This window comes from Staurois parvus, unplaced genomic scaffold (assembly GCF_062004578.1).
Source record: "Staurois parvus isolate SC_StPar_1 unplaced genomic scaffold, SC_StPar_1.0 ptg000149l, whole genome shotgun sequence".
NCBI classification, from domain to species: domain Eukaryota; kingdom Metazoa; phylum Chordata; class Amphibia; order Anura; family Ranidae; genus Staurois; species Staurois parvus.
Window position 1 is genome coordinate 7263434 of NW_028317945.1, and position 14309 is coordinate 7277742.

A 14309-nucleotide genomic window follows, 5' to 3' on the forward strand; every position below is an offset into this window, starting at 1 on the left:
TACAGGGAGGGAGGAAGGGAGGACAACTTCCACATCCGATCACCTAAGCGATCGATGCAGAAGTGGGAACGGGTACCTGTCAAATTTGGGTACCCGCTTCCCCCCCCCCCCCACCACCCCCAAAGCTTTCAGTTCCTAATGGGGAGCGGGGGCCATTCTTTAAAGTGGAATTTCCCCTTTTGGGGGGAGCTCTGTGTTAAGCTTTGGTAATAAACCTGGAAGCTGATTGGTCTCTATGTAGAAGTGAGCTTGTTCTGGCACTCTCCAGCTTTAGTACATAAACGCCTTCGTGTTCTGCAGTGAGACAAGCACACACCATAGAGGGATACGCTTTGTTCCTATTTCATGTCTGATGTTGACAGTGTCGTTTCTTGTATGAGTGATTTAGCTTCGTGTATGGAGCCCCTTGAGCAGAGGAAGACACGGGCTTTCTTGTCTACATGTCTGTTATATCTGAGTATACGGGTGGGATTCCAATACAAGAACAGATACATTGTGATTCGTTGTAGGTACACACAGCTCCCACCTCTCCGCCCTCCCAGCACTCTAATATATTAAACACATTGTTGCTCTTCCAATAAAGTTGTAGTTAGAAGAAAAAAAGGGAAGGGGCGGGGCGGCACTGTACGTCTATAAATGGGACGGACGTCGCTTCCTCTTTCTCTCTTCCAGTTCGGTGACGAGACAAGATGGTGAGTGGGCTGAGGAGGCCTGGAGCCAATCCGAGTGATATCCAGGCCATCCGGGGTCCCATTCCCGGACCCGCGGTGTGCATGTGTGGATTAGGGTGTGAGGTGTCCGCTGTAGATGAGTTCGCTGTTCCCCGCACTGTGTGGTCGCCAGGCCTGGCCTGTAGGCCGCAATTCTTGGTTCTGGACACGTGACCGCTGTGTCTGTGGCCCGGACACCCGGATGGGGCGGATTTCTCTGTAATATCAGATCTCTTGTCTGGTATATGGAGCTCTGACGTCTCCGGGGCTCTCTGTAGATCGGATTTTCTGGCCTTTTAGTCAGCAGGGGATCCAGAGAACTAGGCTGGTATGGGGGATAAATAGGTGGTGGAGCCTGGACACAAGAAATGTCACCTGCAAAAGTCTGAAGGTGTCCATTGGATCATGCTGCATCTCCAGCCAGCCCACCAATCAGCATGTCCTGACTTGTTGCAGGCATTGGTGTACAATCATCACAGCTTTCCTCATGGGGGTGGCAGCACTGATGTCTTTCGTATTTTATATTATGTTATACAGCTCAGTATGAGGGATCAGTGGTGGGTAGTGTCCTGTACTCAAGCTGTTGTGGTACTACAAGTCCCAGGACACGATGTGGACAGCCACAGACATGACTACAAGACAGATAAGTGATGGGTTTTGTGGTTTCTTCATAGATGGAGTGCCATTGCTGCCAACAGATGGTAGATGGGGGTATTCTAGCCTTTTTGGAGACATGTAGAGCAAATCTAAGCTGGTAGTCCTTCCTGTCAGTTGCCCTGATGGCATTTGTACTTGTTCACAAAGCAGGTTAGACACACATAGAATGAGTACAACAATATGATCTGTGCCTGGGGATTGATCCTTTGTAAATTGCAACTCCTGGATTTCTTGATCCTGTGACACTTGCGTTCAAGCTGAAGGAGGGTTGTCGTGTTAGTAGGGTCACGCACTCTGTAGGCTAGGTTCACACTGATGCAGTGACTTTGTGATTTGAATACAGCTACAATTTCTGTGCTGGGGAAGAAAACCTGCTGTAATCTTATGATAGGCTAGATAAGCGAAGTGACAGTTTGAGTCACAGAATTGCACTAAAGAAGCAAAGGATTAATTCCTAAAGTTGGATTGTAGCTGTGCTGCATTGATGTGAACAGGCTCCAGAGGAACCAGTGTTGTTTCCCTTGATGTGCGATTTCAGTGCTATCTGATTCACATCTAAAGTCGCATCAGTGTGGACCAGGGCTTGGACACCTTTTCTTGTTACTGCAGCAAAAGCCACACTTTTGCATGTACGTTTATGCTCGTTCAGCTGTTTGGTGTTAATGCAGTCTATTGGCTAGAATAATCTGACCATTAGGAATGTATACATAGACCTTCCATTTATGCCGGTTTGTGTGCTTTTTATTCAGCCCAAATATTCCTCCGGAGAGTGTGTGTGTGCTTTTCTGCCTCTAAACTCCTGTAAAACACCTGTGTGTGGATACATAGACTAACATGGAGGTGTGTTTTTTAAAAAAATAAAGGTCAAATGCCTGTAAAACAGGCGGTTTTGAGCTCGTGTGTGAGTCCTAACGGTTATGAAACGTGTTCAGATATGTGTTTAAAGTGGTAATAAACCACAAAAAAAGAACAAATCTTCACCCTGCATGTTTAGCACATTATGAAAGGCCTTCCTTAAAACTAAGCCCTCCAATGGCATGCTGTCACTGCTGACAGGCTTATATCACTGAATCATTTTTCCTGGTTTGTGGGCTCCAGCCGCTTGAGTGGCAGAGCTGCGATGACGTAACTCCCACGCATGCTTGCTGGTGTATCATTTTAAATATGTATAGATAGAGGAAGAAGTGTGAGCCGATAATTTTATTTTTAGCAGTTTCTGGGCAATCAGCAGCTGCTGTTCCACTAGAACTGGTTTCAAATGGAACTCGCATTGTAAGCCAAGCAGCTAGCTTGCTGTTGTAGCGTAGTCCCATTGACTTAGTGGGCAAATTTGATTGGCTGTGCCACCTGTTAACTTGAGTGCGTTGTATTTCACCAGCAACGAAACGGTCTGTCTGGTTAGGCTTGGGGAAGGGGGGGGGGGGTGGCAGTTAAAGGAGTCTGGACTACCTGTTTATAAATAAGGTCTTAAAGCATATTTGGGTGAGATGTGGGTTGTTTAATCATGACGTGGATGTGTTTTCATTTTTTGCCTGGTGTCCTGTTTCATTGTCCTGATATACCATTTCACTTTGGTTTTTGTAGTCGCACCGAAAGTTCTCTGCTCCAAGGCATGGCTCTCTCGGCTTTCTGCCCCGCAAACGCAGCAAGAGACATCGTGGCAAGGTCAAGAGCTTCCCTAAAGATGACCCCAGTAAACCAATCCATCTAACAGCTTTCCTGGGTTATAAAGCTGGTATGACCCACATTGTCAGGGAGGTGGACAGGCCTGGCTCAAGTAAGTGTAAAACGGCCACATAAATTGAACTTTATGGCTCAAACTCTAATTTATTGGTATAGCTGTTTAGAAACTACCATCTTTCCCTGCTAGCTATATTTTGGCTGCCATTTTCTGTTTTAACACGGCCTTGTATAACATAACCTTTCTAAAATTTGGAATCTCCTACTGGCCAACAGTGTACCTTTTTTATAGTAATATGTATAACCTGGGCAGTTTAAAGTTGCAACACCCTAACCTTTGACTTTTATAATGCAAGCTGCCTTTGTATGCAGAGTAGAGGTCTTAAACTTTTGGAATATGGTAGCATTATTATTATACAGTATTTATAAAGCGCCAATAGTTCGCTCAGCGCTGTACATTACAAAGGGGGACAGAACATGTGACAGAACAATACCAATACAATGCAGAACATGAGGGATCGAGGGCCCTGCTCTTTCGAGCTTACAATCTAGGAGGGAGGGGATAGTGGTACAGGAGGAGATAGCTGTGGGGGATGGAGTGGTAGGAAGAGTGGAGGAGCATGCTTTCCTTTCAGGCTACAAATGATGAAACATTCTCGACGGGCGGACTGATTGACAGCCTCTGGCTGTCGTTGCTGAATGTCGAGTTCTGACTGTAACCTTTAAAATTTCAAATTGTGCTGTACTGATGGCTTGAAAGCACAAACAAAATGCTTTGTGGATTTAATAAAAGGTTAATCCCAAGAAAGTTTAAGGGTTTGTGTAAATGGCTAGATGCTTGATATCATTAGCACTCTTGATTTTATGATTAACTTTCACCATTGTGTAATTCAGAGGTAAACAAGAAGGAAGTTGTCGAGGCAGTGACTGTGGTAGAAACGCCTCCCATGGTTATCGTTGGCATTGTGGGTTATGTCCAGACTCCACGAGGTCTCCGCAGCTTCAAGACCATCTTCGCTGAACACATAAGTGATGAATGCAAAAGGCGCTTCTACAAGAACTGGTAAGTGATCTGGGTTGTATACTAACAATCAGACTAGCATTTAATACAGGATTTAAATGCTTTAGAGCTCTTGTAATATCAAAGTAGGCCAAATATAATCGTGGCTGTAACCCAGGTATGTGTGCACAACTTTAGATCTTTGGGAGCACTTCAAGATTCTAAGTGTTTGTGCAAACACGGTTTAGGGTGGTTTCCAGCTGTTTTTCATATATCCTATAGTTGCATAAGACTGCCTTGGCAAGAACTGCTGGTTTTGTCCCATTTAGAGCTAAATTCTTGGGTAGGGGAAGAGGAACAAAAATGCTCCCTTGCAACAGGGCTTCCTCTGCACTGAAAATGTGTACTTATTTGAATCTAGGGTCATAAAGGCAGTTTAACTTGCTTGATCGTTTGCTTCCTGCAGCAGCTGGTATTGTCCTCTGCTTCTCTACCCTCTGGCAGTGGAACTGTCCTCGGTGTCCTCTTCCAGTGCAGGGCCATGGTCTCTGTATTTGTCTCGACAGTGTCAGAGGACCTGTGACAATGTGCAGGAACATGAGGGAGAGGAGGATTCAGGACCAGTCATACAACACATAGTGGCGGTTGCTGGGAAACTAGCTACTTAAGAGTGTAGCATCACTGCAATGGAGCTTTTTTTTCTCCTCTCCCTGATGATGGGCTTTAATGTTCCATAACATGCATTTTATGTAACCTTTTTTGATTGCAAATATTAAATGCACTTGGAATGAACATTGGCAGCTCCTCTCAGCACTGGCTTTTGCCTTTGTCTGATGAGCTCCAGGCTCCGCTTGCTGGCTGAAAAACTCCTTTGAAGCCATGCAATGAGCTGAACACTTGACAAGGTCTGGCTTCTTCCGCTCATGTCCTTTTTAAGGCTTGATGAAGGGCCGTTCCAACTCTCATGATCTGCCGTTAAAGGTATAAGTCAAAGAAGAAGGCCTTTACGAAGTACTGCAAGAAGTGGCAGGATGAAGAAGGCAAGAAGCAGCTGGAAAAAGACTTCAGCAGCATGAAGAAATACTGCCAGGTCATCAGGGTCATTTCCCATACACAGGTGGGTGATCTGTTAGCAGTTCTGTAAGCTGCTTTGATTTCATTTGAAGGTCAATCCACTAAACTAGGAAAGTCTATAAGTCAGAGGTGTCAAACTGGTGGCCCTCCAGCTGTTGCAACTGCAAGTCCCATCATCCTTTTTCCTTTGGGAGTCATGCTTGTAACTGTCCATCTTGCAATGCCTCTTGGGACTTTTAGTTTGGCAACAGCTGGAGAGCTGCCAGTTTGACACCTGTGCTATAGGTGGATTTGGAAGGCAGATGGTCTGAAGTTGGTTAGCAGTACAGTGCAAGTGTCATGCTTGATGTGTGATTAACATGCTGTTGTGGCCTGACCCTGCATATACAAGTGGACAAATGTAGGATTCAGGAGCCAATCTGGTCTAGGATTGAAAAGGTAATTAAGGTTTAGGGGATGTGCCTCAACAGGAAAAGCTCATTCAGGCACAAGCTTAAACTGTGCATACTGGGTAACTGCTTTTGGGGCGTTGCTTCAGCCCTACTGTATGCCCTTTCCAGGGATCTATTTCAGGTACTTGTATAGCGCTGTCAATTTTACGCAGCTCTTTACATATATATTATACATTCACATCAGTCCCTAACCCTCAAGGTGCGTACAAACTGAGCTTTCCATGCCATTACAGTGTTGCACTTTAAGGTGTGTTGTGGGGTGTGCATTGGCTAAGCAAATAGACATGTTTCAGGTCTCTGTTCCACCCACACCAGATTCTATTTCAGTTTGAAATGGGAACTAGTGCAGGTTTGCCCAAGTAAAGGGTGTGAATGGTCAAGACAGCTCGAAACACTCTCTCCTGCAGTGATTGCAATACAGAAGCAGAACCTGCAGGGTTAACCTTCCTCTTGCTCGAAGCAGATCAGTGGGACAGGGATGGCAGAGATTAAGGCATGCAGTCACAGCAGAACAGAACTGATTCAAGTCTAAGGGGCTTGTGTTCCTTTTTTAGCAGCAGAATCTGCTGCATTTTTTTATCAAAACAGCAATGCGAGCTTGTGCTTGCACCACTCTTCAGTTCCCCTCGTTAGGACTGGGCTAGTCTAGTATAGTGCATTTTTTTGGACCATTAGATAAGTTTGCATAAGCAGCTGTAAGCGCATAGCAGGCTTGCTTTAAAGCAGTGGTTCTCAACCTTTCTAGCGCCGCGACCCCTTAATACAGTTCCTCATGTTGTGGTGACCCCCAACCATAAAATTATTTTCGTTGCTACTTCATAACTGTAATTTTGCAGTAGGAGGAATAGTGCCACGTCATTGGTGTCATTGGGAGGAATAGTGCCCCATCATTGGTATCAGTGGGAGGAATAGTGCCCCGTCATTGGTGTCAGTGGGAGGAATAGTGCCCCGTCATTGGTGTCAGTGGGAGGAATAGTGCCCCTTTCATTGGTGTCAGTGGGAGGAATAGTGCCCTTTCATTGGTGTCAGTGGGAGGAATAGTGCCCTGTCATTGGTGCAAGTGGGAGGAATAGTGTCCCGTCATTGGTATCAGTGGGAGGAATAGTACCCCGTCATTGGTATCAGTGGGAGGAATAGTGTCCCATCATTGGTGTCAGTGGGAGGAATAGTGTCCCGTCATTGGTGTCAGTGGGAGGAATAGTGTCCCGTCATTGGTGTCAGTGGGAGGAATAGTGTCCCGTCATTGGTGTCAGTGGGAGGAATAGTGTCCCGTCATTGGTGTCAGTGGGAGGAATAGTGTCCCGTCATTGGTGTCAGTGGGAGGAATAGTGCCCCGTCATTGGTGTCAGTGGGAGGAGGAATAGTGCCCCGTCATTGGTGTCAGTGGGAGGAGGAATAGTGCCCCGTCATTGGTATCAGTGGGAGGAGGAATAGTGCCCCGTCATTGGTATCAGTGGGAGGAGGAATAGTGCCCCGTCATTGGTATCAGTGGGAGGAGGAATAGTGCCCCGTCATTGGTATCAGTGGGAGGAGGAATAGTGCCCCGTCATTGGTATCAGTGGGAGGAATAGTGCCCCGTCATCGGTGTCAGTGGGAGGAATAGTGCCCCGTCATCGGTGTCAGTGGGAGGAATAGTGCCCCATCATCGGTGTCAGTGGGAGGAATAGTGCCCCATCATCGGTGTCAGTGGGAGGAATAGTGCCCCATCATCGCTGTCAGTGGGAGGAATAGTGCCCCATCATCGCTGTCAGTGGGAGGAATAGTGCCCCATCATCGCTGTCAGTGGGAGGAATAGTGCCCCATCCTTGGTGTCAGTGGGGGGAGGAATAGTGCCCCATCCTTGGTGTCAGTGGGGGGAGGAATAGTGCCCCATCATTGGTGTCAGTGGGGGGAGGAATAGTGCCCCATCATTGGTGTCAGTGGGGGGAGGAATAGTGCCCCATCATTGGTGTCAGTGGGGGGAGGAATAGTGCCCCATCCTTGGTGTCAGTGGGGGGAGGAATAGTGCCCCATCCTTGGTGTCAGTGGGGGGAGGAATAGTGCCCCATCGTTGGTGTCAGTGGGGGGAGGAATAGTGCCCCATCGTTGGTGTCAGTGGGGGGAGGAATAGTGCCCCATCGTTGGTGTCAGTGGGGGGAGGAATAGTGCCCCATCGTTGGTGTCAGTGGGGGGAGGAATAGTGCCCCATCGTTGGTGTCAGTGGGGGGAGGAATAGTGCCCCATCGTTGGTGTCAGTGGGGGGAGGAATAGTGCCCCATCGTTGGTGTCAGTGGGGGGAGGAATAGTGCCCCATCGTTGGTGTCAGTGGGGGGAGGAATAGTGCCCCATCGTTGGTGTCAGTGGGGGGAGGAATAGTGCCCCATCGTTGGTGTCAGTGGGGGGAGGAATAGTGCCCCATCGTTGGTGTCAGTGGGGGGAGGAATAGTGCCCCATCGTTGGTGTCAGTGGGGGGAGGAATTGGGCCCCATCGTTGGTGGCAGTGGGGGGAGGAATTGGGCCCCATCGTTGGTGTCAGTGGGGGGAGGAATAGTGTCCCATCGTTGGTATTCGTGACACCAATGATGGGGCACTATTCCCACTGACACCAATGATACTTACCTTGCAGACCCCTGCTCCAGCCTGGGCTCGCTCGCTCCCTCCCTCTCCCATGGTACCGACACTTACCTGTCAGATGTCTTCCTTCTCTGGCCGCTCTCCTCCTCTTCACTCGCTCGATCTTCGCGGTGCCGCTCGTCTCCTCCTCTCCAAGCTCCACCTCCTTGCCGGTGATTGGCCGCCTGTGTGCCTCTCCTGAGCTACAGTGCCGGCGGCCAATCACAGGCGAGGATTGATCTCGAGGTGTGTCCAGATGACAGGGGCGGCATGTCATCCCGCCCACACCTGGAGACGGCGGCGGCGGCGCAGAGCGGTGTCTCGGTTCCTAAGACCATCGGAAATATGTGTTTTCCGATGGTCTTAGGCGACCCCTGTGGAAGCGTCGTTCGACCCCCAGGTTGAGAACCGCTGCTTTAAAGTAAAGGGAGCATTTCGGGGTAAAATATGGAAGTTCTCTGTATGTTTAAGGCACAGAGGCAGTTCTCATGAACTGGGCGTCAACAGGCAGTGGTCAGTCTATGGCAGCTATTTGTTTTAGGTCAACATCATTCTGTCAGACTTTTAAAACTGGTGCACATTTTTACTTGCCAGTGGTCAGTTGAAAACTCTGTGACAATTTGTCATTCCATAGATGTATTTACTAGGCAGAGATGACATGTGCTTGAAGGCTGCCATAGACTGCACATTGGAAAAGAAGCTGTAGGGGGACTGTTGGATAGGGGAGTATTAACCCCTTTAGCACCACTTCAATACTGACAAAGGTGAGACCTTCCTGGTTTCCAGGCAGAGCAGATCAGGCTGAAAATTTGCAATTTGAAGCTTTCAGTAAACTGTTTAGGACTGTCAAAGCACAGGTTCTCTACACCAAAATACATTCTTCTGCAGCAGGCTTTTTTTTTCCTTCAGATGCGCCTCCTGCCCTTGAGACAGAAGAAGTCTCATCTCATGGAGATCCAAGTTAATGGTGGTACAGTGGCTCAGAAGGTTGACTGGGCACGTGAGAAGCTAGAGCAGCAGGTACAAGTGTCTGGAGTCTTTGGGCAGGATGAAATGATTGATATCATTGGAGTCACAAAAGGAAAGGGTTACAAAGGTGAGTGTACTAACTACTGGACCTTTTTGATGCTGCAAGTATCTGAAAGTGTGACTAATTGTGTTGTAAATCCTGGTTGATTACTAAATTTCTAATCACACATTACTGGAATTTCCTATGTCTTTTGTGTATATAAAGTGTAAGTTACACTTTTTTTTTTTTTTTTCTTCTGTTCTGTGATGAGGTCATGGAACAAGCACTGGGCACAGTGCCTGATGTCTCCTGAGGAATTATTCCATGCTGCCTTCCTTCTGAGAACGTGGTTATATTGAACTGTTTGAAAATTGTGCTACTTGTTCGATCTAAATCATGGTTTTTTGTTTTTTTTTATGCAGGTGTGACTAGCCGTTGGCACACAAAGAAACTGCCACGTAAGACTCACAGGGGTCTGCGAAAGGTTGCTTGTATTGGAGCCTGGCATCCTGCCCGAGTTGCCTTCTCTGTTGCTCGTGCTGGCCAAAAAGGATACCATCACCGGACTGAGATAAATAAGAAGGTAGGAGTTCATGCAGCAAACGTCCCCCATGCGCCACCTGGTTTTTGGGTTAATTTTAGGTAGGCCTAGAGACTTGTATTTGTTACAAGCCACTAGAGGTGTAATAGTGTACTGGAATAAGTTTTATATCTAGAATGGTCACTGTGGGTTGTAAACTTTGTATTTTTGCATGTTGAGGTGATTAAGACATAATGTGATTAAATCCGCTATGCTACCTGTCAATGTTAGATTGCTTAAGTAAAGCAGTCCATTTAAAGCTGCATCCTGGGGGTTTGGGTTCCCCACACTGTAAGTGTTAAATGCTTATTTTTTCTGAGGTGCCTGGGTAAAGTTTTACTCGCCATATCCCTCAGTCAAGCTCCAGTGCTGTTCTCTTCTATCCAAAGCTGTGGATGGTCCCCCTTTTGCGTTAAAGTGCAGGAGGACTATCACCCTGCTTTTGTACTTTGAGTGTGTGACTGCAGCTGAGTGTCTGTCAGTGATCCCTGGACTAGTTGCATGGATGTAGGAGGTGGACTGAAGACTGAAATAAGGCAAGTTTACGCCTTTATTCCTGCACACCTAAAAAAGCCTTTAACCCTTACAGTGCAGGGGTACCCAGTGCAAGAGATTGTCTACTTTTTTTTAGGTTAGTGGAGCTTGTCAGTGCTGCAAAAATTAAGTCAGCAGCTACAATTGTTGTAGCTGCTGACTTTTAATGCTCCTGTCCATGGATTAGCACTGTCCTCACCTGGCCTGATTCTTCCCCAGTCTTTGAGCACCCGGTGCTTGCATGTTAACTGCAGCTGGCTGTGGCTTCATAGCTGGCTTCCCATTGTTTAAGAGCAAACTGCTCTGCACTTTGGTCCTACAGCCCTTGACCTGTGACATTTCTCAGAAGGTGGTGGATGGGGAGGAGAACGTCTAATAAAATCGCTGCAGTGAGCAGACCTGCCATGGGAGCAGGTACCTGTCAAGGCCACATACATGCTCCCCCAACCACCCACACCTCCAAAAAAAATAAAACTTGGGCAGAGGTGGAGAAGGAAGAGTGGAACTTCCACTTTTGGGTGAAGTTCCAATTTAAGTATGGCAGTCCATGGTACATTGGCATTTTTCAAATGTTTTATCTGTGCATTTAATTTTTTCCCAGATCTACAAAATTGGACAGGGCTACCACTCAAAGGATGGTAAACTTGTGAAGAACAATGCTTCAACTGATTATGACCTTTCAGACAAAAGTATCAACCCTCTGGTAAGTGGCATGTTTGGCACATCTTTAATTGGCTCTTGACCCAAACGGTACTTTTTTTTTTTTTTTTTTTTTTTTTTTTTACTGTTAGATCAGAAAAATAAACTGCTGTTAATGCTAGTGAGAATGAATCGTGCACTTTTTGCCCATAGTAAAAATTTAGTTTCCCTGTCTTTGGCAAAGTCAGATTGTAATGTGGTGTTCACACTGAATTAGACCAGTTTACCTTTTTGTATATGTGAGGGTACAACAAAACGTGAAGTATTAGTGAGTCTTTTGTAGGTGTGGAAAACTACTGATGAAAGCAGAAATTTAAATAAAATGGCCCATGTGGACTGCATAGGGTTTAAATGGTCTCTGGAGTTCATTAGAAACATTTGGACAATATGGACCGTTGCTAAAGCAGGGGTCTCCAAACTCTCCAAGCAAAGGGCCAGTTTACTGTTCTTCAGACTTTAAGGAGGCTGAACTGCAGCCAGTGGAAATAGAAAATGCCCTGGCATCAGTGCCCCATTTATTTTAAAGCAAGGATCGTGCCCTATCCTCAGTGAGAATATTGCTCAATTGATGGTCAGTAGGAAGCATTGGTGCTCAATCATTGATGTCAGTTGCCTGGTAAGTGCCTCAAGGGCCAGATAAAGGCAATCAAAGACCACATTGAGCCTCCAGGCTACAGTTTGTAGACCACTGTTCTACAGTGTATATCAGTGTATTTTCTACAAGATGGTCCAACTGTGGGTTGTCCTATGATGAAGCAATGGAATTAAGTGCTGGGCGCAGCTCCTGAAATGCATGAAGATTAATTCCATGCTGCCTTCCTTCTGAGGACTTTCAGTTTTTTTTATCACCAGCCTTTTATATTGAAAGTATGGTGACTACATTTTTCTAACTGCCTTGTAAAGCTAGCTATAGATAAAAAAAAAAAAAAAAACCTAAAGACTAATTTATCCACAAGGAAGGTGGACATCCTCTCCGCTGAGGCTTTGTATTCGGACAGCAGGGATTGGCTGCTATTAGAATACATTGATTAGCAGCTGTAGCTGCTGATCAAGAAGTTTTTCAGCCAGCCTGTTAGAAGTTTCAACTTCATTCAATTGGGGATGCCTGTGAAAGGTCTCTGTTGAACCAGCTGAATTTTGATCCATGACCAGCTTTAGACATGAGAACTGTACTATTGGGGTTAGTAATAGTGCTGGGGTTGTTAGAATGTGCTTTTAAAGGTGTGTGTGTGTGTGTGTGTGTGTGTGTGTGTGTTTTGTCGCATTTGTAACTAGACTTTAAAGGTTACTTTATGGTAGTACTTAATGGGTTTTTTTAATTGAATTTTTATTTTTTTTAGGGTGGTTTTGTTCACTATGGAGAAGTGAAAAATGACTTTATCATGCTAAAGGGTTGTGTTGTTGGGACCAAGAAGCGAGTTCTCACATTGCGCAAGGTAAATATCATATACAAAAAAACGAGAGTGCATTTTGAATCTGTGGTTGATATCTAATTTTTTTTTTTTTTTTCAATTTCCCTAGTCTCTGCTTGTGCAAACAAGTCGTCGTGCTTTGGAGAAGATTGATCTTAAATTTATTGACACCACCTCTAAATTTGGACATGGTCGTTTCCAGACAGCAGAGGAAAAGAAGGCTTTCATGGTATGTAGATCCTGGGGAAATTTAAGTGTTCATGTCAAAAGGTTGTAGCATGCCAGCAGAAGGAAATACTGTCAAACCAAAGTTTCAGAGTTTGAGTTTGCAATCTGCTGAGATATTGTTGTTTGGGCTTCATTTGGCTCTAGGATACATTTCATGCGTTGCTGTTAATTTGACAAGAGGTCATACAATGTGTAAAGGATTCAAACAAATGTAACAGGCTGCCAAGAATCTTTAGACCACAGGTGCTCAACCTGTGGCCCTCAGAGCCCTCTGATTTTGTCCTTCACAAACCGAAAGCAGAAGTTTTGGTGCACTTTCTGAAGGTGCACCACAGCCACAAGATATAATCTATGGTAAATTTACGCCACAGGTGCACTGCTGCATTTGTGGTGTGGGTAAACGTCAGTAAATCACTGTGAAAGCAGCATTATAGGGGGCTCAGGACAGTAACCGTTTACGGGGAAGGGTGGGGTGGTAAAACCCTGTAGTTGAGACTTAACCACACCCTCCAACCACTGATGCGACAAGTTGCAATGGCAACCCTGCCCCATGCTCCAGGGGGCCTGTGTGGCCTCTGTCACTTTGTTTTGCACTTGGACAGAAGTGGTGGTAGAGTTGGCATATACAGGAACCAATCCTCAACATTTTCCTCCTGCAATCACTGAAAGCTGGCTTCTCTCCATCCTGCTGGCATGCAGGAGGAAAATGTTCATTATGCTATTAAAGTGAAATTTTGAAAAATGTCATTGTGACCCATGACAAATTACCAAATCACCTAAATGGGCCTTGCTCTTCAAAAGGTTGAGCACTCTCCTTTAGGCAATTAAGGCTACTATATAAGAAGCGGTTTTTGCTTGGACTAGTGATTTGTTCATTACGAATATATGGTCACACAGAGCTGTTGATGTAACACCTCTTTGTTGCCCCTTAGCTTTTGTTCAATGTATGCATTTATAAATGATCACAATGTTGGAAAGATAAACAGTGGTTGAAACTTTTTTTTTTTTGCTTTCTTTTTAACAGGGACCACTCAAGAAAGACCGTCTGGCAAAGGAGGAGACTGCCTAAAGCAAAGCTTGATCTGTTCCATCTATTTTGCTTTGTTACAGCTAGGTCTCAATAAAATGTTATATAAAAAAAAAAAATTGTGGTTTCTTTACGGTACAAATTTTGGATGGTTTGCCACCTTGAAATCTTGACTACCTAGCTCAAATGCAGGTTGGAAGGCACAACATTCGATTTTATCCAGCTGTATTTGCAGTGTAACTTATCTTTCACTTGGATGTTATATATCTAACATGCCATCAAAAAAATCAAAACAAAATCATGGTGTTGGAAAAAGGATTGTCCCCTTGTGTCAGTAGTTTGTTAAACCACTTTAGTTTTCTTGGGATATGTCTCTACTAATTTTACACATCTAGACTCGCAAGTTCTTGCAACCCTCCCATACAAGCCAGATTTGTGGAGAATTTCTCTATGTGTTGTACCAAATACCTTCCATTTCTTAATAGACTTCACTGCTTTTAGGCTTTAATAGCCTTTAAAAATTTTTTCTCCTTGCGTCTTCCAGGACAGCCCCTTGAGACGTAGAGCTCCTCCCTTCGGGTCAGGAAACATGCCATCCCCCGCACCTTTAAAGGCGGACCTCCAGGCCTCCATCCCCAGTTTTTAGTGTTTCCTG

The 14309-nt window shown here is 45.6% G+C and overlaps 1 protein-coding gene and 2 non-coding genes across 3 annotated transcripts; all 3 read left to right on the plus strand.

Moving 5' to 3' along the window:
* The first annotated feature begins 601 nt into the window (after positions 1-601).
* Positions 602-13773, plus strand: RPL3 (ribosomal protein L3). The gene is made up of 10 exons (XM_089674290.1): positions 602-692; positions 2952-3144; positions 3942-4110; positions 5029-5164; positions 9075-9261; positions 9597-9757; positions 10890-10991; positions 12328-12423; positions 12509-12628; positions 13652-13773. Exons 1-10 carry the CDS (start codon positions 690-692, stop codon positions 13694-13696), a joined length of 1212 nt encoding a protein of 403 aa, XP_089530416.1. The 5' UTR covers positions 602-689; the 3' UTR covers positions 13697-13773.
* Positions 9430-9523, plus strand: LOC149464688 (small nucleolar RNA U83B). Its single transcript, XR_016312347.1, has one exon. It is a non-coding gene; the product is annotated as a small nucleolar RNA U83B (small nucleolar RNA).
* On the plus strand, positions 11727-11820 carry LOC149464689 (small nucleolar RNA U83B). Its single transcript, XR_016312348.1, has one exon. It is a non-coding gene; the product is annotated as a small nucleolar RNA U83B (small nucleolar RNA).
* Positions 13774-14309: the final 536 nt, after the last annotated feature.